The 19,983-nt window shown below is 60.1% G+C and overlaps 3 protein-coding genes across 7 annotated transcripts in view; 2 read left to right on the top strand and 1 right to left on the bottom strand.

The window, feature by feature from the left end:
* The window catches only part of RECQL5 (RecQ like helicase 5), a 37,786-nt gene that overhangs the window by 1,317 nt on the left and 16,486 nt on the right, over window positions 1-19,983 (bottom strand). The window contains exons 8-16 of one of the 4 annotated variants that reach the window (XM_008250950.5): window positions 2,617-2,835; window positions 2,350-2,449; window positions 2,208-2,244; window positions 2,015-2,073; window positions 1,861-1,934; window positions 1,492-1,585; window positions 1,098-1,232; window positions 283-809; window positions 103-178 (exon numbers count right to left, since the gene is read on the bottom strand). In XM_008250950.5, the coding sequence (XP_008249172.3) occupies window positions 103-178; window positions 283-809; window positions 1,098-1,232; window positions 1,492-1,585; window positions 1,861-1,934; window positions 2,015-2,073; window positions 2,208-2,244; window positions 2,350-2,449; window positions 2,617-2,835 (1,321 nt within the window). Of the gene's footprint in view, window positions 1-102; window positions 179-282; window positions 810-1,096; window positions 1,233-1,491; window positions 1,586-1,860; window positions 1,935-2,014; window positions 2,130-2,207; window positions 2,245-2,349; window positions 2,450-2,616; window positions 2,836-19,983 lie in introns of those variants that run through there. The other 3 variants (XM_051838408.3, XR_016224070.1, XR_016224069.1) reach the window with 3 other exon arrangements.
* SMIM5 (small integral membrane protein 5) lies at window positions 3,890-13,497 on the top strand. 2 transcript variants are annotated; one of them, XM_089317938.1, is made up of 4 exons: window positions 3,890-4,667; window positions 9,562-9,856; window positions 9,958-10,118; window positions 10,522-13,497. In XM_089317938.1, the coding sequence occupies exons 3-4, from the start codon at window positions 9,992-9,994 to the stop codon at window positions 10,638-10,640; spliced, it is 246 nt and encodes an 81-aa protein (XP_089174064.1). In that variant the 5' UTR covers window positions 3,890-4,667; window positions 9,562-9,856; window positions 9,958-9,991; the 3' UTR covers window positions 10,641-13,497. The 2 variants fall into 2 exon arrangements, with proteins under 2 accessions (XP_089174064.1, XP_002722984.3); XM_002722938.6 differs by lacking the exon at window positions 9,562-9,856 and having other exon boundaries at window positions 3,901-4,667.
* ERLN (endoregulin) lies at window positions 16,312-18,115 on the top strand. The gene is made up of 3 exons (XM_089317939.1): window positions 16,312-16,718; window positions 16,958-17,054; window positions 17,568-18,115. The coding sequence occupies exon 3, from the start codon at window positions 17,574-17,576 to the stop codon at window positions 17,742-17,744; it is 171 nt and encodes a 56-aa protein (XP_089174065.1). The 5' UTR covers window positions 16,312-16,718; window positions 16,958-17,054; window positions 17,568-17,573; the 3' UTR covers window positions 17,745-18,115.

Raw genomic sequence — 19,983 nt, 5'->3', positions numbered from 1 at the left:
GTGGGCTCCCTCATGATGTCCCCTGAAGCCCTGACCATGGCAGCAGCCACGGGTCCCCTCCACAGGCCTCCTCCCTTCCCTGTGCCTCAACCCTGGCAGTACCTGTTGGGGTCTGGGCCGCTTGCCCCGCTGTGTCTCCTCTGGTGGCCCAGGATGGGATGCTGGAGGCCCCTGGCTCCTAAGTGAAGAAGAGCAGGCATCAGAGCTGGGGTCCCAGCTGCTCCCTGTCCCAGGAGGCCCAGGCGGCATCCCACCGGGTTCCGTGGCTCGCTGTCCCCTTACCCCGGCCCCGCCCCAGGGCACTCCTCAGTCTGGAGAGGGGCAGGCAAACGTCCCTGGGCTCGGGCTCCATCCTCCTCCTCCGCACACTTCTCCGGGGGCGTCTCCTGCACCCCCCCACAGGCGGGGCTGGCATCCTCCGCCCCCGGGGCTGGGCTCCCCGCCCTTTGGCAGAAGAAGCGGGTGATGTCCTGAGAGTCCTTGCGAGCCGCTGCGGCCAGGAGCTGCTGTTTCTTGCTGGCCGACGTCTTGGCAACAGACTGGCTCCCTGGGGAGCCTTTTGCCTTCTTCTCGGGGGAGGGCCCCCCACAGTGGGCACCACCTCCAGAGGCCTTTGGTCTGGGCCCAGGGAGGGGCTCACTGCAGCCCTCGTCCTGGAGAGCACAGGGCTGGCTGGGGGGCTCCTGCTCCTCTCTCTGCACGGGCTGGGGGGCTCCGTCCTGGGGCTGAGTCTTCCCCATCAGCTCAGTGGCCGTCTGGAAGAGGCAGGAGCCCTTGGGGAAACCAGCTCCCACCCGCTTGGCTTTGAGCTGTGAGGAAGAAAGAAGGTTGAGACTTCCAGCCCCGCGTGGGGACACCGGCCGGCTGCTCGTGCCGTGGCTGCTCGGGGCTGGGGCTTGCAGGAACGTGGGAGGTGAGAGGACGCCCCTCGGGGGCAGGCTGAAGGGGCCGGAGGCCTCAGGCCACAGAGACAGGGCAGCAAGCAGAGAAGCTCCAGGGCCTGCCCAGGGCGCCCCAGGGCCAGGGCCGTGCCCTACCGCAGGGCGAGTGCAGCTTCTCCCAGACCTAGGTTCGGAAGGATGCCCAGAGCCGCTCACCGAGTACACCTGGGAGGCCGGAGGAATGTCGTACTCGCTGGGCTCTGAGGGCTCGGCCTGGGCACTGCGCTTCTTGGCTCCGCCTCCCGTGTCATAGAGCTGCCCATCCTTGGAGGCTTTGTGGATCTCGGCTACCTGGCAGGAACAGGCAGGGACACAGGGAGGGCGTGCGGCTCGCAGCTCCTCTCGACAGCCGCACTCGGGCCTCCTCTCCTTTGTGTAAGAGGGGCACTGGGAGCGTTCTGTCCTCAGGGGTTGGCCAGAAACAGCCAGCGCCGAGAGCAGGCTCTACCCCGTAAGTGGCTCCAGGGGCCAGGCGGCTGGCAGAGCCCTGGGGTGGGGGGGCTGCCCTTTCCTATCCTGAGCCCCCGCCTCTCCCCTGCACAGGGCCCACCTTCTTCAGCACACTGGCCTTGTACAGGTTGGCCATCTTGGCGTTTCGGAACATCTCGTGTTCCAGCTCCACAGCCTTGGCCAGAAGGCTGGCTCTGTGGGGAGGAAGGAACACAGGCAATAGGCGGGCTGGGGGCCCTTGGGGATGGCTTCAGGGCCCAGGGATTCTGACACCTGGGGCTTTCCATCCTCCAACAGCCAGGCCTGCGCCCCGCGTGCCCCAGAGTAGGAGGGGTCATAATCTAGGGAGGGGCTGCCCGCTCAGGGGCCGCGGGGCTTCCTGCCATCTCCAACGAACAAGAGCTTGGAGAAGCCTCCCCAGCCTGGGCAGATGCCTCTAGGCCCAGCCCCGGGATCTCAGGACACTCACCCATCAGAGGTCCCTGTGGCCTGGCGGTTACTACTCAGAGCCTCCTCCAGAAGCCCCAGGCAGTGCTCACGGGCCTGCACAGCAGAGAGGAGTGGGTCACACAGCCACCGTGCTGGGCCGGGGTCCTGGCAGGTGAGCAGCTGCCCCTCCTTACCTTCACAGTGAGCCTGGGGATCTTCCTGCTAGAAGCCTCTTCCAGCGGACAGCCTTCATCTGGGGGGAGGAAGAGGGAGTCCACCCGCTGGACCTCCTGCTGGCTGTGGAGTCGCCTGTGCCCCCAGGAAGGCAACCTCTATCCATGCCCCCAGAAGCAGCCCCCCAGCCCCTGGAAGCATGTCCGTACTGACCTGGGGGCACAAACTCTTCTGTCTTGGGGTCTTTGCCCTGGAAGGTGACATGAAGGCCCGTGAGGCTCCCAGCTCTGCTGGAAGGCACTGAGGGTGTGGGCGGGGGAACCACCTGGTCCAGCTAAGTCCCACGCCCCTTCACCTTACGCAGGTTCATCTGCTTCTGATAGAAGAGATTCCATTCCCGCTTGTGGGCCTCGTCTTTGGCCTCGTCCCCGCTGCCTCCAGAACCCTCGTCATACCTAGGGGACAGAGCGGATGTCGGCAGCCCCGGGCCTGGGCCCCAGCATGGCTGGCAGGGCAGGGGGCGGACCACAGCTTTGTGCTGCCTCTCTTCTGGCCTTAGCACCAGGGAAGTGACGGACTACTTCCAGGGGGTTGAGGGGCCCCTGTCTTCGTGCTCCGTCACCTGCTGAAGCCCCCGTAGCCCCTGCGGCCTCCCTCGTAGAGTTCAGGGTCAAAGCCATCCCCCTTGGAGGGCCCGATGCAAGTCTTGCTCCAGCTGCTGCTGCGCTCCAAGGCATCCAGCTGCCTCCTCACGGCTGCAGGGTTCTGGCAATGGTCACAGCCTTTGCTGCAGGCAGGCGGTGCATCCCCGAAGTACTTGGCAATGGCAGCGTGGCGGCACCTGCAGCAGGCAGTGTGGCAGAGGTGAGTGGTGCGGGCCCTGGTAGGGCAGCGTTCATTCACCCAGGCCCGACACCAGCCGGGCACTGCTAGTGTCTGGCACCATGCTGGGTGCCTCGCGTGCCTCCTCTCTTGAAGCCTCACAAGGCAGCAGCTGGCACTGCACACTGGCGGGTGCAGGAAGGTCAGCTAACACCCAGGGCTCCTGGGAACAGGATGTGACCCCCACTCTGTCCAGCCACCCCGCTGGACCCCGCCTCCAGCTCCTCCCCTGTCCTGACGGCAGGGCTCCCTGGCAAGAGACGCATGCTCTGGGCACAGATGCTGGCTCTGCCAGTGAGGCTTTGACCCCAGGGAATCTTCCATCCCAGAAGCCTGCGCCTCTCGCCTGTGACACGGCTAAGAGGACTCTGCCTCACAGGCTGGGTGAAGCCAGATGAGGCCGTGCTCGGAGCACATTCGTCTACCAATATGATGACCATGAGGACTCTGGGGGCAGGAGAGAATAGCAGAGGGTCCTGCCCTGGCCTCAGAACTCTGCCGTGTGCCTGCCTCTCGGTGGTCCCTTCCCCACAGGCTGTGACGAGCCTATCCGGCCCAGGGCACCCAGCTCAAGGCTGGCAGCAGCTCTAAGAGCTGGCACGGCGCAGGGTCAGCACTGAGTGTGCTTAGTCAGGGGGACGCAGCCTCGGCCCCATCTTGGGTGACCAGCGTCTGCCCAGGCTGTGCAGGGGGCAGCCCAGCAGGCTCTAGGACTCCTCTGATCGCCAGGCTGGGGGTTACTGTCACCCTTGGAACAGGCGCAGGGCATGGGCTGAGACAGTGGAGGCAGCCACCAGAGGGCTCCTGCTTGCAGCCCACGGAACAAAGGTGACAAATGTTCCCTCCGTGGAGTCTGTGCCTTTACACAGTGGCCACCTGTCCAGCCCCGGGGAGGCTCGCCATCCAAGTGGCGCAGCCGCACGCTTGGCCTCTTACTCCCTGCCCTCCCCAAACCCTGACTCACTGGGGTTTTGTGCTCAGACTCAAAGAACCCCATTGACAGCAGGACTGGGGCGGGTTTCTCTCCCTGCAGCCTGGTCTGCTGGGTGGCACGACCAGCCAAATCTCCAAGCGCCCAGCCGTTGGCCTCTAGACCCCTCCCTGCCAGCCAGGCCCCCAGTGCGACAGCCCCAGCAGCAGGGGACTGGAGGAACAGGAGGCAAACACACCACCCTGGGCCTCCAGGGGAGTCCTAAGCTCCCCCAAAATACCTTTGGATGCTGATGGCTGCACAGCCTGCTGCTCTGCCTGGGTGGTCTGGCAGCTCCCCCACTATTTACTTTCCTTCCTGAGAGAGGCCAAAGGGAGGGACCAGCCAGGGAGTAGCCAGAGGGGCAGGGTGGGCCGGGCTGCATCTGTCCTGAACTGCCCCGATCCACCCTCCCCAAGCTCAGGGAGAGCCTCCCTGGGGCCACCTCCTCTTTCATCAGCTCAGCTCGGGCCCAGCCCACAGGGCAAGAGGAAGGACCGAGGAAGAGGAGGAGGAAGAGAGGGAGCTTGGCCCCAAGCAGACCTCACAGGGCAGGGAAAGGCACTGGGTGCCGAAGTCCCAGGACAAGTGCCCAGCAAGGGCTCCCTCTGGCGACGGTAACTTGACACTTGGCTATCCAGGACGACCAGCAACAAAAAGGCAAGGCTGGGGCGGCAGCTGGCTGTCAGTGGTGCGGAACCCAGGGCAGCGCGGCTCGGCTGGGCAGGAGAGCGGCGCCCACGGAGGAAGTGCAAGGTGGTGGCCTGGCTGGGGAGAGGAACTCGCGGCTCCAGTCTGGGACACTCCCGCTCAGCTCCCAGGTAAGTGGCACTGGCCACTGATGGGGGGGGGGGCAAGAAGGGAAGGGGGCAGCCACGCTCTCCTGCCCCCAGGGTGGACAGTGACCCTTGGAAGTGAACACTGAGGGGACGGTCTTAGGGGCTGTGCTTGGTCCTTCTGTGCATCCCTGTGCCCGCCCTGGGACCCGGGGCCGGGGAAGCAGTGCTGTGTGTGTGTGTGTGTGTGTGTTAGGGGCAGGGTGTGGACTCGGCTCAGCATGCTACCCCTCCCTGGGACCCGGGGCCAGGGAAGCAGTGCTGTGTGAGTGTGTATGTGTGTGTGTGTGAGTGTGTGTGTGTGTGTGTGTTAGGGGCAGGGTGTGGACTCTACTCAGCATGCTATCCCTCCCTGGGGTCCTGGGCCAGGGAAGTGGCGCTGTGTGTGTGTGTGTGTGTGTGAGTGTGAGTGTGTTAGGGGCAGGGTGTGGACTCTGCTCAGCGTGCTACCCCTCCTTGACTGCATGCAGAGGGGCATGCAAGCACATCGCTTACTGTGCAGGTCACTTCAAGCTTTCTCTGTTCAGCGACTAGAGAGGGATTTGACTGTCCCGCCTCAGGAAAGAACAGTCCTCAGCCAGCTGAGCCTCCCTGTTTCCCAGGATTAGGGCCGGGCCCTCCCTGTCCTTGCTTTCTCCCCAGCAGAGAAGGCCCCACTGGCTCGCAGGCCCCCAGGATGCAACAGGGCCAGCAGCAGCTTGGCTCACCTGTGTCCTGGACGGGAACAGCAGATGCCATCCCTGGGGGGCTCAGTCGGCTCACTGCTCTGTCTTAGCTCAGGACTTGGCCCAGGTCTCCTCCCCTGAGCTCGGCCCCTGGCAGCGAGCCTGAATGCTGAGCCAAGAACACACATGCCTGACTCTAACCCCAGGGCGGGGTGGGGAAGGACCCCGGGCCTGTGCCGCACTGTTGGCCGTGGGGAGGGCTCTGGGGTTCTTTGCTACTTTGGGCGGCCTCGAGAGGGACCCTCCGGGGCAGGACCCCCTGAGCCAGGGCTGCCTACGCCTCCAGCCTCCCAGTCCTCACACCAGGATTAAAGTCCCACCCCATGCTCCGCCTGCCTGAGATACTCTCCTCAGGACAGACAAGCTGGTACAGAGTAAGGGAGAAAAACAAAGGTGCAGGGGAAGGTGGAAACCAGGGCAGGCCAAGTGTCCTGGCTCGGCAGGGGCTGTGGTCTCTGGTCCAGGCCGGTGGCTGGGGAGGCTGACCCTGAGGCGTCACAAGTGCACAGCACAGGGAAGGGAGAGGACCGAGGCCAGGTGGGTAAGGGGCACAGTGATAAGAAACACCACCACCCCCTATCTAGAGGAGGCCCAGGCAGGCAGGCGAGGACCCACGTCCCTGTGTGCCCAGAACACGGGTGGCAGGGCCTGCTACACAGCCCCGGGCTGGGGTAGAGGAGGCTGCCCCGCTTTGGGGGCTGCAGAAAGGAACTACTCCTAACTGTCAGCAGCAGCAGGAAGTGGCCCCTCCCAGCCAGGAAAGCCACAGGACTGGGGGACCAGGAACCCTGGGAGGTTCAAGCACCTACTTTCTGGTCAGAGCCAGGCAGGGAGGGGTGGTCCCCACACTCAGCACTGAGCAGTGGGCGTCTCCGCCGTCAGGGTGAACCTCTGGACTCCACACGTCTCCCGCACTGTCGGTTATGCTCATTCTGGCTGCTTCTCAAACCAGACAGTGCCCCGCAAGGCAAGGGTGGCTGGAACCCACCACAACAAAAGGGCAGGGCAAGAAGCGCTTTGGGGCCCAACTGTCAGCACACTGGGCTTATCAGTCACACACAGGTCGCCTGCCCTATTCCACACGGGGAGCCCGGAGTTGGACTATCAGTTTGGCGAGAAAGAAACAGGGAAGCTTTGGTGCCGAGTGGCAGCTGTCTGGCCTGCAGGATGCCCGCCTGCTCTCTGTGCCAGGAGATGCCACACAAAGGCATGCGGCCCAGTCTCTCCAGCTCTGCCAGCCTCCTCCTCTTCCTCTGCCTCTCTCCCCACTGGCTGCCACTCTGGCTGGGGAGCACCCTCCAAGGGCTCCGAGAAGGGCTGCACAGGCAGCCGGGCTGCTGGCCCTTTCTGGGGTCAGCAAGCCACCACTTGCTCTGGCTGTTACTCAAAGGACCCTCGGAAGTCTCCCATCGAGGCACTCCCAGGCCTGGGGCTGGGAAGACTCTGCCCTCCCTGGTTCACAGGCAGGAACCATGGTTTGGAAGGAGTTTGGTGAACCTGAGATAAAGATTGGAAAAATACAGAATGATCCCAGCCCTAGCGGGCTGCCCTGCTCCCTTCTCCCAAACCTGACATGGCAAAGGGGTCCGAAGGAGGCCGGGCCCCAGGACTCTGTCTCCCAGCTGCAGCTGGGAATGTGAGGGCTCCCTGCAGAGCAACGGCTGGGGCACATGCCACACGGTCACCTGACGGCTGCCAGTTATATTGGGCAGCAGGCGTCAGGCACTCCCTTGGCCTCACTTTAAATAGCCCATTGCCAAGGCTGCCTGGGGACTAGCTGGAATGTGCTCCCTCCTCTTCGGGGAACAAGACCCCCTGGGCTCCACCACGTGCCCTGTCACAGGCCTGGGCCTGAAGTGACAAGCTATCAAGTGCAAAGCAGAGAGGGCGCTTCTTCAACTCTGGGGGCAGTGGCCCTACTTCTGTTCACTTTGCAGGCAGGGCCCAGGGAGTGGCCCAGGTCAGACCCCTGGGTTGGGTGAAGCTGGCCAAGTCTAGGCGGCTCATCCAGCTCCCCACTGACCCTGAGGGACACCCTGGGTGCAAAGCTGTGACACTGTCCACGTTGACGGCTGCCACTGGTATAGACAGGTACTTCCCAGAGCAGGGTGGGACTGGGCCCACAGGGTACCTTCCCAACTGCATGGCCCCCACAGGACGCTGGCTTGGTGGGCAAAGCTTCTGATGAACAAACCTCGCCAAAGTCAGCTTCAGCCCAGCGGCCTCCTCCCTGCTCTGCAGATCACGGCACCCAGGGTCTCCATACTGCTGCTCACAGCCTCTCTCTAGGGTGCTGGGTGTGGCACACAAGTGAAAAAGCTCTCCTGTCTACTTCCTCTTTTAAGGAGTGTCTCCATTTGGCTACATTAGGCAATGTGGGTGTGGTGCCAAGCAGGTTGGAAAAGGCAGAACGTGTACAGACCAAGCGGGAGGGGAGGAAGGCAGCCCAGCGTCTGAGCTACACTGTCCCCAGAGGCATCTGTTGGTGCCACTGTTCCTGTGACCGAGACCCTGGGCACCTGGGGAGTAGGGATGACACAGAGGCCCAGGACAAAGACAGGAGACCACCACCTAAGCGTAGGCCTGCTCTGCCTGCCCAGAGGGAGGGTCCCGCTCAGAGTGGGCAGCACGTGCTCGGACTAGCAGAACACACAAGATCTGGGGTGTGCTGGTAAAAGCGGGGTCCCACACCCGCCAGTCCGGGGGTGGGGCTGACTTCATTGCTGGTCAAAGCCCGGGACAGGACTCCATGGTCTGACAGCACAGGAAGCAGGAGCGCTGGCTGTCCTGTCCTGCTTAATTGCAGACGCCAGGTCTCAGTTTCCCCACATGGAAAAGGGAGGAGGCATTCCAGGGTTCTGTGTCTCCCAGCTCGTGTGAGAAATGCACTCACCCAGGGTGAGGCATGAGGGATGCTGGGAGGATGGGCCTCGGGTACCTCCCACTTTCGACAGGAAATCCTGCCTTCCCGTGGAGTCATCAGCTGCCTGCTATTCCCACCTCCAGCGTGGCTGCCTCAATACATACACTGTGCGAGGACAGATGAGACTCCCCAGAGGCATTTGGGGAGGAGCTCGCTGTGACGGCCCTCAAGGCCGGTGAGACCCAGCACTGGTCAGACCCCACCCAGTTGCCAGGCACTTGCTGTTTACTGTTGACCACACACTGCTACAGGCCAGTTGTCCCAAGACAGGCATCGCCGTGCCACAGCAGAGATGAGGGCACCTGTCAGTGTCACGAGAGGAGGAAGGGGGCAGCCTTCAAGGCCAGGATGAATCGGTGTTGCAGGAGGGGCAGCAGCTGGCAACCCAGAGGCGTCAGCTCGTAGGAAGGGAGATACAGGAGGTGCACACCAGCTGCCTTCCAGGTGCTGAGTGACCACCGCAGGACTAACAAGAGGCCAGCAGGGGGTCGGACTGGCCAAGGGCAGGGGCCTTTGTGAGCAGGGCCTCCTTGCCATCAGAGGCACGCAAGCCAAGGCCGCACGGCCGTAGGGCAGCTCGCCAGGCACAGGGGAGAGGCTTGATTAGGTGACGCGGGTGGTTTGAAACCAGCCACAGCACAGTACCAGGAGTGACCGGCCTCACAGGTACAGCAGTCCTGGGGGAACCACAACAGAGTTCTGCCTGCCCAGGTGAATCAGGGACAATTCGGTAATAATTACAGCCAAAGGTTGGGCACGAGCCCCTGGCTGCCCCCCCACACCCCTTACAGCAACTGCCTTCGGGAACCGGTTCAGGCTGGGATGGTCCAAGGCTGTCCTTGGTCCCCTGCTCAAGAGACACCAGCTCCCTCATGTCCACCCGGGAGGTGAAACAGCTGACGTGCCACAGGTACTGATTGTACCCAGCCTGAAGCTGCACTCGCGCCTCTTGGGCACCCGAGACCAGAAGAGCTCTCCTGGGCAGCGTGGGGCAGAGGGGACTCTCCTGGTCAGGCTAGAGGAGCAGGGGAAGAGGCTGGCTAACCCAGCCTTGGGGCGCCTGATCCCATCCCCCAGGGAGGGTCCACTGGCAAAACTGGAGGGACCCAGGGCCACCTCTCCCCATCAGTTTCTATCCCGGCTGACTCTGGCCAGATGTGGATCTGTCCTTGGGAAAATCCGATCCTGCCCCACACACGCTAGAATCCTGAAGCCATCTCCCCACCCCCAGGAGACCTGGGGGAGGCACCCATGTTCTGAAGGACCAGGAGCTGGCGAGGCAGCTGTGGCACCTGAAGCATCCCGGCCCAGTCTAGGAGCGGTGCCTCGAGACAGACGAAGGAACGGAGCAGTGGTCACTCCACCGCCTGGTCAGACTCCTTCTGCGGTCTCGGCCTTGGCTGGCAAGCAGCCTCTGGAGCAGGCCCTCAGCCTCTCAACACTGGCTTCCCTCACCCTGGGCAGGGTCAGCGGAGGGGTGCTGAGGTCGGCCTCAGACTGCCTTCCTCCCTGGGGAGCCACCAGAGGTGCGGAGGGTGAGACCCGACAAACTTGTTCTGCGGGCGGAGGGCGGGGGATCTCTGGTGCTGCGGCAGAGGCTCCGGGTGCTCACTCTGCCTCGGCACAGCCCGGCAGGCGCCCTGGTCGGAGCCCAGCACAGCATGGCAGCCGCCAGCTTCGTGCAGGAGATGCGCTCTGTGGGTGAGAGGCTGCTGGTCAAGCTGCAGAGGCTGCCCCAGGCTGACACCGTGGAGCTCCTGGCCTTCTCAATCATCGTCATCTTCATAGGTAAGCGGGGGTGCTCAGGCTCAGGAGACCCGACCGTGGCAGCAGCCAGCAGTCCATCCCCTAGGCCACGGAGGGAAGGCAGGCGTCTCCTGGGGGAAGCCATGGGATTCCCCTGGACACTCTGCTGCTGGAGGACAGGCAGGGCTGGAAACTGGTCCAATGGCACCCCCAGGCCCCGGTCCACAGAACACAGCCAGGCGTGGGCAGCAGAGGAGACACAGCAGGGAGGAAGGCAGGGCCCTGGGACTGCCACAGCGTGGTCGACACTTCTGTCTGTGACCGTGAACCAGACCACTGGGGAAAGGCCAGGCACACCGTGGAGGGGGGGGCCTCTCTGGGAACGGGGTGGGTGTCCTCCCTCTCCCACCCCCACGTCTGAGGCCCTGTGCTCTCTCTTCTCCAGGCACCGTCCTGCTGCTGGTGGTGCTGGCCTGCAGCTACTGCTGCGTGCGCTGCTGCTGCCCTGAGCAGAGGGGCAGGCGGGTCCAGGTGCAGCCCATGAAGCCCCGTGAGGGGCGGTGACGCACTGAGAAGCTGCAGAGGAGACTGCCAGAGCCATGGCCAGCTGTCAGCCAGGCCCCGCGGACCCCGTCCCTCTAGACAAGGACCCCCTGGGCTCAGCTTGGCTCTGCCCTGGTGCCTGGACGCTGACACCAGAGCCTTTTCAAGGAAACAAAGGCAGGCACAGGCACAAAACTAAAGGCTGAGTAAACCACACGGGTCCTTGGCCTCCCTGTGTTTTTCAACAAGGCAAAGCAGCAGCGGTCCCGCACCTCCGGGAGCAGGCCCTCGGGGCTCAGCAGCCCCACACAAAGGAGAGGAAGCTGGTCAGAGGACGCTGCAGCAGCTACCAGAAGCCGAGGGCTGCATGTCCGGATTCTAGCCCAGGATTTGCCTGTTTATTTCCAAGTAAAAGCTGTTCGCTGTGTGTTTCTGTGAGACCAGATTCCCTGAGGTTGCCTGGGCTGTGCATCGGGAGGGCAGTGTGCCAGATTCCAGGGGTGTGGCTAATGACTGTCCCTTCTGGGCCTCGCTCTCCCCATGCCCACGGAAGCCGGAAAAGCGAGTGAGGTGGAGAGCCATGCAGGTGCTCATGCCACAGAGCCAGTGAAGGGCACAGTGGCGTTCCTGTCACGCACTGGGTCAGCTCTGGCTGGAGCGGCCGAGGCTGCCCCCTGGCAGGTGCAGGCTCAGGAACGCCACGTGCCCGTTTCCACCACCAGTAACTTTTGTCTTCACTCCCCAGATGAGCACGCGTGGGCCACTGCATCTTCCCAAATCCAGTCAGAGAGAGCTGTTAGAACGCAAGTGTTGTCTATAATCTGCAGCCCAGTTCTGGGCCACTTCCCCAGGGGCCCACTGACTGCGCTCACACCCACTCTTGCCCCTTACCAGGGAAATGGGGCACATCCTGGCCCCTGCTTCTGGGATATGCCGTGAGGACATGCTAAGGCGGCCCGCGTCTGGCACGTAGCATGGCGCTGGGCACACCTAAGAACTCCACAAATAGGAACTGTCACTCCGCCCTCTCGATGCCACAGAGGCCCAGAGCACCAGGCCCTTTCTACAGAATGGCCCTGCTGAAACCTGACAGCTTTCCTGCCTCCCCCTTCAGTGTTCTCTTCTGGACGATGTTCCAGGGAGAGCAAGGCACCCAGGAAGCAGTCAAGGGAGGCACTCGAATGCCAGCAGCCAGGACGCAGCAGCTCCCCAGGTCATGAAGAGCGTATCTGTCGTGTGCTCGCGCACCTGGGCCCACGAAGTCCACGCTCCGGCTGTCTGGGAGCAGAGCCCTGTCTACTGAGAACACAGGTTGTGGAGAGGGGAACCAGACCCCGCCACCTCCAGCAGACGTCCTGGCCACAGTCAGGGGCAGCAGAAGCGCTAACTTTTTCACTTCCTGGTGTCCATGGGACTTGCCTGACAGGTTTGGGCTGAAGACCTGGAGAGGAAGTGGTTCTAGCAGAAGCAGCTCAAGAATCCACCTGTCTGGGCTCCCTCAAGGAATGAGATTCTCCATCATCATCATCATCATCATAAATGATAGCAACGACGATGATCCTGATAAAGACAACTGGAGCCCACTGAGGCCTTCCACTGCTCTGCTGTGTTTTGACAGTTAAACCCATTTAATCATCACATACCTCAGTGCTGCAGATACCATCATTATCCCCATTTCAGAGACAAGGAAATTGAGCCTTCGTGACAACAGGTGTCTTAAGTGCACAGCTGAAAACTGGCCCAGCCAGCCTCTGGGTCTAAAGCCTCTGGGTCCAGCCCGTCTGGCTCCGGGGCCTGGCTCACCTGGCTCACCACACCCAGGGCTGGAGGCCTCCTGGCTGCAGGACAGATAAGGCTCTGATTCTTAGATTCTCTTATCCTCTCCCAAGCAGCCACGCCCTGAACTGTCTCAGATAATGGGCAGGTGGAGAGCTGGGAAGTGCCCAACAGGTGTCCCTCCCAGAAGACAGAGGGACAGAGGCAGGGAGGTGGGAGGGGCCGGAACCCTGGATTCAGGACAAACACGGTCGTGGAGCAGTGCAGGTCCCCAAGGCTCCCCTTCAGCGTCAGGGAGAGCCCTGCTTGCTTGGTGGAAGGTTCTCTGGTTCCCAATCGGCTGCTGAGAGGAGCGGTCGGAATAGCCCGGGCTGGACAGGCTGGCTGGCTGGCTCACCTGCACCTCCCTCCCTGCTCTCTGTTCCGTGCCAAGCGGGACAAATGGCCGAGTCAACAATGCGTCATCCCTGCCCACAGAGCACTCCCTCCTCCCTGCTCCACAGCAAGGTGGCACACACTGAGCCCTGCTGCGGCTGCTCCCCGGCAGCCAAGCCCGGTCCCGCTGAGGTGAGCAAAGCAGCCAGACACTCCAGCGCAAGGCGGCTGGCGCATCCCCAGGCAGGCAGCTCCTCTGTGCATCTGCTCTGTGGAAGGTGGGCTGGAGGAAGAGGCCATGGTCCCCCGCTGTAGGGCAGAACAAAGATGCCGTGGACCTGGGACGCCTAAAGATGGCTGTGGCCGTGAAGGGACTACCCTCTAAGAATGTCTGACTCAGGGCTGGCGCTGTGGTGTAGTGGGTAAAGGCACAATCTGTGGTGCTGACATCCCATATGGATGCCGGTTCGAGTCCCAGCTGCTCCACTTCCTATCCAGCTCTCTGCTGTGGCCTGGGAAAGCAGTGGAAGATGGGCCAAGTCCTTGGACCCCTACCCCCGCGTGGGAGACCTGGAAGAAGCTCCTGGCTCCTGGCTTCAGATGGGCGCAGCTCCAGCTGTTGAGGCTAATTGGGGAGTGAGCCACCGGATGGAAGACCCCCCCCCCCCGCCACTCCTTCTGTGTGTAACTCTTTCAAATAAATAAATCTTTAAAAAAAAAAAAAAAAGAATGTCTGACTCTGGCCACCAGCTCTCTGTTCCCATCTCAAACCACCACCAAGGCTTGCCTGGGACCATGGGAGCCGTCCCAGGAGGCCTCTACAATGACCTCACGAGCCTCAGTGCCACCACACATCTGCTCCTGGTTCCTCAAAAGAGCTGCGTGCTGCCGTGGAGATGGGCGAGTTCCCCTCTGTACCTTACTCCTAGTTAGAACTGGCAATCAAGGGGCTGGCACTGTGGCGTAGTGGGTGAAGACACCACCTGTGACATCGGCATCCGTCTGGGTGCCAGTTCGTGTCTGGGCCACTCCACTTCTGACCCAGCTCCCTGCTGGCCTGGGAAAAGCACTGGAAGATGGCACAAGTGTTTGGGCCCCTGCTACCCATGTAGAAGACCCAGATGAAACTCCCGGCTCAGTGAATCAGCAGATGGAAGATTTCTCTCTCTCTCTCTCTCTAATTCTGACTTTCAAAATAAATAAGTCTTAAAAAAAAAAAGGAGGAAGAGAAGAAAGCCTAGAGACAAGACTCTCACTAGTAGAAACTGGCAGAAAGCACACAAAACAGTTTTCCCCTAAATCCGTTTTCTCAAACATTAACATATTTGAGCAATTTACAATAAAAACCCTCATAAAGACATTTACTAAGGGTAATACAAATTCCAAATCATAAAAAAATGAGGACAAACTCATTGTGTTTTTTTTTTTAAGATTTATTTATTTGAAAGACAGAGTTACATAGAGAGGCAGAGCTAGAAAAAGAGAGGTCTTCCATCTGCTGGTTTACTCCCAAAATGACCACAACGGCCAGAGCTGAGCTGATCTGAAGCCAAGAGCCAGGAGCCAGGAGCTTCCTCCAGGTCTCCCACATGGGTGCAGTGGGCCCAAGGATTTGGGCCATCTTCTGCTGCTTTCCCAGGCCATAGCAGAGAGCTGGATAGGAAGTGGAGCAGCTGGGACTTGAACCAGTGTCCATATGAGATGCCGGCACTGCCAAGGGTGACTTTAACCTGTTCCTCCACAGCACTGGCCCAATTGTGTACTTAAACGTTTCCTCCCCTCAGGCCTGTTCCCTGCCATGGGACACTGCCCCTGAGCCCGACTCCTACACAGTCCTTCTGTCCCAGCTCAGTTCCCTCAGTGCCAGGCCAGGCTGTGCTGCCTGCACTTCTACCCCCTCCCCCGCTCCGCATTCTCTCCAGCCAGCACAGCAGATTTATCCAACAGGGCCAGCAGTCACTTGAACAAGCTGGTTAGAGCACCTTTCACGCATGTGACCCACCTGTTCTTGCCGCAGTTCAAGGTGAAACCCAGACACATTCCCGGGCCAGCCTGTTTGGTGTAGGGCCAGGGTCCTTGCTCCGACTGTGCTGAGTTCCTGTACTATCTGTTTTAGAGTTTGCATTTCTTTAAAGTAGAACAAGAACTTAAGGAATGCAAGTGGGAAATCCTTCTGCATTTTTGCAACACAGCCCCAGTGTTTGGTTTATCATGGCCGTGTCCTTTTTGACAGGAGTACTATCTGAGAGCTTCCAAAGTCGTTCCAGGTGGTCAGACAGGTATTTCCAGAGCCAACAAGGCTTTTTCTCCCTCCCTGTGAGGCACAGCACAGCACGTCTGAGCCCGACTGTACCCCTGGGTCTGGACTGCAGCTGGGGGCCTTACTCCCTCCTCTGTATTGGAGTTTCACTTACAACTGCTGCTTCATTTGCTCATGTGATGTTCAACTCCGGTTTGTAATTACAGTAACGAGGATAATCACCACGAACAGGTCTGGGAGCAAACAGCTGAGGCCTGCTGAGCCCTGCTGGAGCAGACCAGCAAGGGTGTGCGGGAGACCAGCTGCCTGCTGTGAGCCTTCAGCACGCCAAGGGCGTTAGTCAGCAGGTTTTACACAGGGCAATGCAAGCCAGGTAAGCCAGGGGCCAATTAAGCCCAAGGTGAAGAACAACTTCACTGAACTTGTTCATCATCTGTCAACAGCCCCAGCTAGAGCTATACCTTGGGAATTTTAAGTAAGCTGGCACAAGGGGCCAGCATTGTGGCACACGGTTAAGCCACTGTCTGTGATGTTAGCATCCCATAATCCCATATGGGCACCAGTTCGAGTCTCAGCTGCAGCTCCCTGCTAATACACCTGGGAAGGCAGTGGAGGACGGCCCAAGTGGGTGGGCCCCTGCCACCCACGTGAGAAACATGAATGAGTTTTCAGCTCCCGGCTTCGCCTGGCCCAGCCCCGGTTTTGCAGCCATTTGGGGAGTGAACCAGCAAATAGGAGATCTCTGTCTCTTCCTGTCTCTCTCTGTAACTCTGCCTTTCAAATAAATAAATACATCTTCAAAATAAACAAAAGTAAAATAAAATAACCTGGCACCCTGCATCCCCAGAGACTGATGAAAGTGGCACAAAGTGTGGCCCGGACGTTTGTAAAAGCTGCCAGGGTGGCCGGTGCCGCGGCTCACTAGGCTAATCCTCCGCCTAGCGGCGCCGGCACACCGGGTTCTAGTCCTGGTTGGGGCGCCAGATTCTGTCCTGGTTGCCCCTCTTCCAGGCCAGCTCTCTGCTGTGGCCAGGGAGTGCAGTGGAGGATGGCCTAGGTGCTTGGGCCCTGCACCCCATGGGAGACCAGGAAAAGCACCTGGCTCCTGGCTCCTGCCATCGGATCAGCGCGGTGCGCCGGCCGCAGCGCGCCGGCCGTGGCGGCCATTGGAGGGTGAACCAAAGGCAAAGGAAGACCTTTCTCTCTGTCTCGCTCTCTCACTGTCCACTCTGCCTGTCAAAAAATAAAAAAATAATAATAATAAAAAAAAAAGCTGCCAGGGTGAGGAGCTGAGATCTGGAAGGCAAGGTCTCCGAGGGCGGGCCCACCTCTCCTCTCACCTCTGGACGTGTGGTGCTGGGCCTAGTCCAGCTCTGGAAGGAGCCCACAGCACAGGCTTCTTCCCTTTTCCAGCTTCCTGCGGCACCACAGACCGGAAGCACGGAGGCCCCCGCCGAGAGGCTGACAAAGGCAGCCAGGGGAAGCCAGGCTCCGGGTGATAAGCACATCCACCCCAGAACCGGTTCCCAGAGGCGCCAGCCTGAGCTGCAGTTAATCATTCACCCCACACACAGATTGTGAGGCCCAGGGGGCAGCCCCAGCCCCAGGACTCCCCGAGCCCTGGGCAGGTTCTCACAGGGGACCAGTCGTCTAGACAGACAAGAGTGCCAAGACTCAGCTGCAAACAGGTGAGGTGGATGGGTGGCCTGGGGTATAGGCCCCAAACCAGTCTCTTCTCCCCACAGTCTGACTTCTCTGGGAAGGACTCTGAGTGCTCCCAAATGACATCACAAGAGGGCGGAACACAGCTGGGGGCAGATGAGGAAGGCAGAAAGAGAGCCGTGGTTGCTAGGCAACTGGCCCTAGCCCACCTTTGTGCGCCTGGTCAGCACCGCCTGGTAATGCTAACTCCTTTTCCTCCCAACAGCCCTGGTTACCGGGAGGCCTTTTCAGAGTGGACCCCTCACAAAGTGCAGGGCCTGAAAGCCCACCCTCGTAGGACACAGGACAGCTAACAGCAGTAGGTAAGGACCCCTCCCTCCTCCTCCCAGGCTCCCCGCCGAGATCAGCTCTGTCCTCCATGCATGTTTACTGAGGTCTCTGCTGGGGTCACTTGCTTCCTATCCTGATTTCCCAGAAGGGCTTCCAAACTGGGACAGAAAAAATAGAGGGAGGAGCTACAGCGGTGCTTTTTGGCTCTAGCTGAATAGTGCTCAGGGGTAGAGGGTGAAAGCCCTAGCTCAATCTGGGGCTATGCAGGAAAAAGGACAGGGGGGTCTGGAGGCAGCCTCCCGGAAGGATCCAGGGGTCCCCCCATGTGCCATCCTCACCCTGCTTCTACAGAGGAGGGAACTCCACTGTTTCTTGGAGGCATCAAGCCCAGAGGCTCCTCCTCCCCACAGGGCCCAGCGGCACAGAGGTGGGCTGGCTCTTCACTGAGACCACTGCAGAGGCCGAAGCTGGGGGAGTGAGGGGCAGTGCCTGGCCAGGGCCTTGCGGTACTCCTGAGCTCAGGGCCTCTGTCCCTTCTTTTCCAGGCTGACATGAACCAGCTGAAGGAAATGTGGAGTGATGAGTTCTGGGAGAACCCCTGGGACCAGGGGGGCCTGATTGTGATTGGTTTATTCACCACCACAGTCCTGCTTTTCATCTTGTTTGCTGTTGTGTTTGGCTTATTCCCTCCAATGGAGAGGACCCAGTGTGAAGAGGACTGACCTGGCTTCCTGGGGGCGAGAAGGCAGCGGGACAGGAGGGCTAACCTCACTCCAGACTGGCAGGGGTCCCTCTGCAGTCTCCTCTGGCCCAGGGCTCAAGCCCTGGTGTCTTCTCTTCCCATCAGGAGAGAGTCCAGTCAAATGCTGGATTGGGCTTGGGGGTTGGTCTGAGACCCACTTGGGCGTCCCCACCCTGCTGCCACCAGGTCCATGCACGAACCTGCAGAGGGCCTGTCCCAGCCTCGGGAGAGGAGCCATGGCCAACAGGTCCTCCGAGAGGCTCAAAGGTCGGCCAAACGATGGGCAAATCCTTGACAGAGAAGGACACAAAGCACCTGGACGAAGTAAAAATTCCTTTTCAAATCTGCTAACTGGTGACAGTTCATCTTTTTTTTTTTTTCCTTTTAAAAAGAGATTCCTTTTCTGCCTGGCAGATTCATTTTCCGCCACAGCAAGCTTCCCCAGCAAGGTCTCCCTGGGGCCTGCAAGGCCCTGTGTGGCCCTGTGTGGCCCTGTGTGGCCCTGCAAGGCCCTGTGTGGCCCTGTGTGGCCCTGTGTGGCCCTGTGTGGCCCGGCCCCACCGGTCTCGCCAGCATGACTTCAGCTCTCGAGCTGCTCTATTCTCTCTGACCACAGGGCTTCCGCACACACATTCTCTGACGGGAACGCTCTCCCTCCTTTGCCTACTTAGTTGCTCCCTGTTCTTCAGTTCTCAGTCTAATCCTGAGTTCCTCAGGTGATCACCTCAAACCTCCAGACGGGGATAGAGCACCTGTTACATGTACTCCCCAAACCCCAGGCGCCTTCCTTCAAAACACTTTAACGGGAACTCTGTGCTCCTTATGTGATCATCTGGTACCTGCCTGCTTCCTCACTGGACTAAGCACCACAGGCCTTGGCCTCTGGGCTCTCCCAGCCCAACTCGGGCCCAAACACAGCGCTGTTCTTCTATTTCAAGGTGCCCAGGCCGCCAGGCCAGAGGTTGCTACACACCTAACGATGGTTCCCTGCAACTCTCAAAGATAAAAGGCTCTGTCATGAATAATCAAACACTTTTTTTCATGGCTATAACTCAGAGAGAGTTGCTTCATATAGAAAAGAAAAGGAAAAACCACTGGCTGCCACACCCTGGCCTCATACCTTGCTGACCCGAGCACGTCTCTGTGGGTCCTGGCCTCCAATCCCATCACACCCTCATCCCCACCCACCCCAGACACAACAGCTTCCTTTGTAGAAATGGACCCACTTCTGCTGAGCGCGGTCCCTCACTCCCAGGTGCCTGCCCTAAGGGGTCACTGGTGGGAATGGGTGCCCCAACCTCAACCTCAAGCCAGAACTATTCTTAGAAACGGCACAAATATCTGGTGGGAGAGGAGCTTTTTCTTCGTGCTATCCACCATTTATGCAATTACAAAAACCCTCCCTCACTCCAAGCACAACGGCCAGCAGAGCTTATTCCAGCCTGGGGCCCTGCGGTCCTGGGGCCCTGGAGTCCTGGGGTCCTGGGGCCCTGGGGTCCGAGCCCTCACATGCAGCCAGTGAGACAAAGGGATGATGTGGACACAGGCAGCACCTGGCTCCTTGGGCCACAGATGCCCAAATCCCCAACACACACCCCAGCAGCTCACTGATGGAATCTGGTCTCCGTTCCCTGGAACCAGGAGAAATAAAGCCAGAGGCTCCGGGGAAGACCTGTCCCCTTGCCTGGTGGGCTGGGGATGTGGCAGAGCTAAGCCCCCCGAGAGCAGTCCAGGGCCTCAGATACAGCCACAGACAAGAACCAGCAGGTTTCTTCCAGCACAGGGGACTCTGAAAATTAGCAACAACACTAGGTTCTTTCTCTCCTCACCAGAAATTAGAGCCCGGCTCAAGGAGTCTAAGAAGCTCAATTTAGCAACTCTCTGTATTAGTGCCTGCAAAGAGCCCAGGAGTCTGTGGCCACAGGCAAGGGTGGGCCTGGCACTGCAGCCCACCACTTGTGCTGGGCGTGGCTTACCACGTAGGCCAAATTAGAGATGGCTGTTTGGAGCTAGAAATAGCTTGAGTCCACGAACCACCAAGTCATTGGTGAGTGGGAGGGAGCTGGGAATCAACACGCAGGGGGCAAATAAGGGTCTTCCTGGATTCCGGAGGAGAGACCCAGACCTCGCTAGCCGCCAGTACTGCGGGCTTTCCCAGCACTGTGCTTCCAAATTCCAGTCTTGCAAGAGCCAGGCGGGCACAGGTGTGTGAAATGAAC

This window comes from Oryctolagus cuniculus, chromosome 17 (genome assembly GCF_051225735.1).
Source record: "Oryctolagus cuniculus isolate XC-2025 breed Fujian yellow rabbit chromosome 17, ASM5122573v1, whole genome shotgun sequence".
In the NCBI taxonomy this organism is placed as follows: domain Eukaryota; kingdom Metazoa; phylum Chordata; class Mammalia; order Lagomorpha; family Leporidae; genus Oryctolagus; species Oryctolagus cuniculus.
Note: the sequence above shows the minus strand (reverse complement) of the source record. Positions and strands in the feature narration are given on the sequence as shown.

Bases quoted from the DNA above. Each gene is read 5' to 3' on its own strand.
- SMIM5 (XM_089317938.1), top strand. From the start codon at position 9,992: ATGGCAGCCGCCAGCTTCGTGCAGGAGATGCGCTCTGTGGGTGAGAGG. The intron at 10,119-10,521 runs GTAAGCGGGGGT...TCTCTTCTCCAG, and splicing joins AATCATCGTCATCTTCATAG to GCACCGTCCTGCTGCTGGTG.
- ERLN (XM_089317939.1), top strand. From the start codon at position 17,574: ATGAACCAGCTGAAGGAAATGTGGAGTGATGAGTTCTGGGAGAACCCC.